Source organism: Notothenia coriiceps, unplaced genomic scaffold (genome assembly GCF_000735185.1).
Source record: "Notothenia coriiceps isolate Sejong01 unplaced genomic scaffold, NC01 NC01_scaffold00033420, whole genome shotgun sequence".
Classification (NCBI taxonomy): Eukaryota; Metazoa; Chordata; class Actinopteri; order Perciformes; family Nototheniidae; genus Notothenia; species Notothenia coriiceps.
Window position 1 is genome coordinate 48,954 of NW_011366121.1, and position 2,091 is coordinate 51,044.

General features: G+C 42.8%; 1 protein-coding gene across 1 annotated transcript in view; it reads left to right on the top strand.

Annotated features, from left to right (window-relative positions):
- The first annotated feature begins 1,429 nt into the window (after positions 1–1,429).
- Positions 1,430–2,091, top strand: part of LOC104961546 (thrombospondin type-1 domain-containing protein 7A-like) — a 17,692-nt gene continuing 17,030 nt past the window's right edge. The window contains exon 1 of the mRNA XM_010789855.1: positions 1,430–1,745. Within this exon, the coding sequence (XP_010788157.1) occupies positions 1,430–1,745 (316 nt within the window). The remainder of the gene's footprint in view (positions 1,746–2,091) is intronic.

The following is a 2,091-nucleotide window of genomic DNA, read 5'->3' on the forward strand; positions in this document are numbered from 1 at the left end:
CCCCAGCACCATGTGGCTTCCCTCAGAGTTCCTCCTGACTCGTATTGATCTCTTGTTGTGTCCTTCTGATGGAAATGGATCTGTTTCCCCCGGGGTCTCCGTGGTGTCACTGGTTCTCTCCGCCCTTCACAAAGACATTTTCACAGATATGCTGGGCCGAGGACAGCCTGCAGATCCGATCAATATTGTCAACAAATCCCAGAGAAAACCCTCAAATATAAACCTGTGTTTATTCTAAGGCCCTTTGCCTTCAGTCCTGTTAGACGTGACGGTCCTTCAACTCATGCTTAACCTTAAAGACTGAGCCTCTAGCGTTATAAAGATTTAACAACAGCAATGATAGCTCTGTGATTGGCACTGCTATAAGAACACTCAATTAAATCTAGCTTTTAAATATGAACTCACCTTTACATTCCCAAACATTAAGGATTAAACATCTGGAAAATATGCATACGGGTCAGGACCATTGCATGGATGTGTTGCAGTGATTGGACATGTGGGAACAACGGGGACCAGAAAGATGACGTTAGCATTCCCTTTTCTAACGTTTAGATTCAGACAGGGTGAAACATTACTGATAGATTTATAATAACGTGAATCGCCTAACGATAACATTACAAACAGCTTAGTTGTGTTGCTTTTGGGAAAATAACACGTTTAGCACATAACATGGGCCAGGACTATTTGGGCTTCTAGCACATTTTTAAGACCTTTTTATTATTTGTGAAAGGCCAAATATAAAACTAAAAATGTCTGAACATGATGGACAGGTTCCTCGTCTCTTGGCTCAACATTTCTTTATTGACGAATGCTTTTTAGTCTGCAGAATATTTCTGACAACTTAAATCTGCTGAAGTTCATTATTCAGAAAGCTCAGTTATCAAAAACAGTGTTTTCCTTTTCCATTTTGAATCAACCCTAACTTTTTTATATCTGTTAAAGCACACAGATAAAAATGTAAATCTGTGGAATGACTCATCTGGATATCTGTGTATGGTCTGACTGCATTTAGACCATACAGTAACATCTGGAGAGTTAATTTAACACTTCAAAAGTCCATTTGAACACTGAGCCAGTGAACATATGGACCTTATCTCAGAGTTAAATTAACTCTCCAGATTTTTACTGTGTAGAAACATTCATCTGTTTGCATTATATCATATTCCATGTACTTGTATACAGACTCTTCTTGCACTATTTCTATTTTATTTGTATTAACTTGCAGATCTCAAAACATTCTCTTCACTATTTGATTTGTTTTATTTGTTTTATGTGTTATATATATTATGTTGCTCTGTTGGAGGAGGAATTCAGTTTCTTATCTCCACATCCACACTGTAGCTGCTGAGCACATGATGATAGAGACTTGAAATGTCTAATACCTTAAATCTTCCTGCCGGGGAGTTTGTGTTTTCATCTTCCAGTTTGAATGAACCCTAACCCTAACCTGTGTCGGTCTGTGAAGGCACGCAGATGTGATGACTCCCAGCTGGATGTCTTTGTATCGTCTGACCATAGCTACATTTCTAATACCTTCCATCTTGCTGCAGGAGAGTTTGTGGAGAGGCAGCTCTGCAGGGATGCCATCCTGCCGATGCCTGCCCTCTGCGAGGTGCCTTGCCCAAAGGACTGTGCCCTGAGCCCCTGGAGCTCCTGGACCCTCTGCTCCAACACCTGCTCCGGGAAAAACACCGAGGGCAAACAGACCAGAGCGAGGTCCATCCTGGCTTACAACGCTGGAGAAGGTAAGACATCAGAATACCTTTAGTCCTGCAGAGGGGACATGTACACACAATAGGTCCTGCAGAGGGGACATGTACACACAATAGGTCCTGCAGAGGGGACATGTACACACAATAAGTCCTGCAGAGGGGACATGTACACACAATATATCCTGCAGAGGGGACATGTACGCACAATAGGTCCTGCAGAGGGGACATGTACACACAATAGGTCCTGCAGAGGGGTCATGTACACACAATAGGTCCTGCAGAGGGGTCATGTACACACAATAGGTCCTGCAGAGGGGTCATGTACACACAATAGGTCCTGCAGAGGGGTCATGTACACACAATAGGTCCTGCAGAGGGG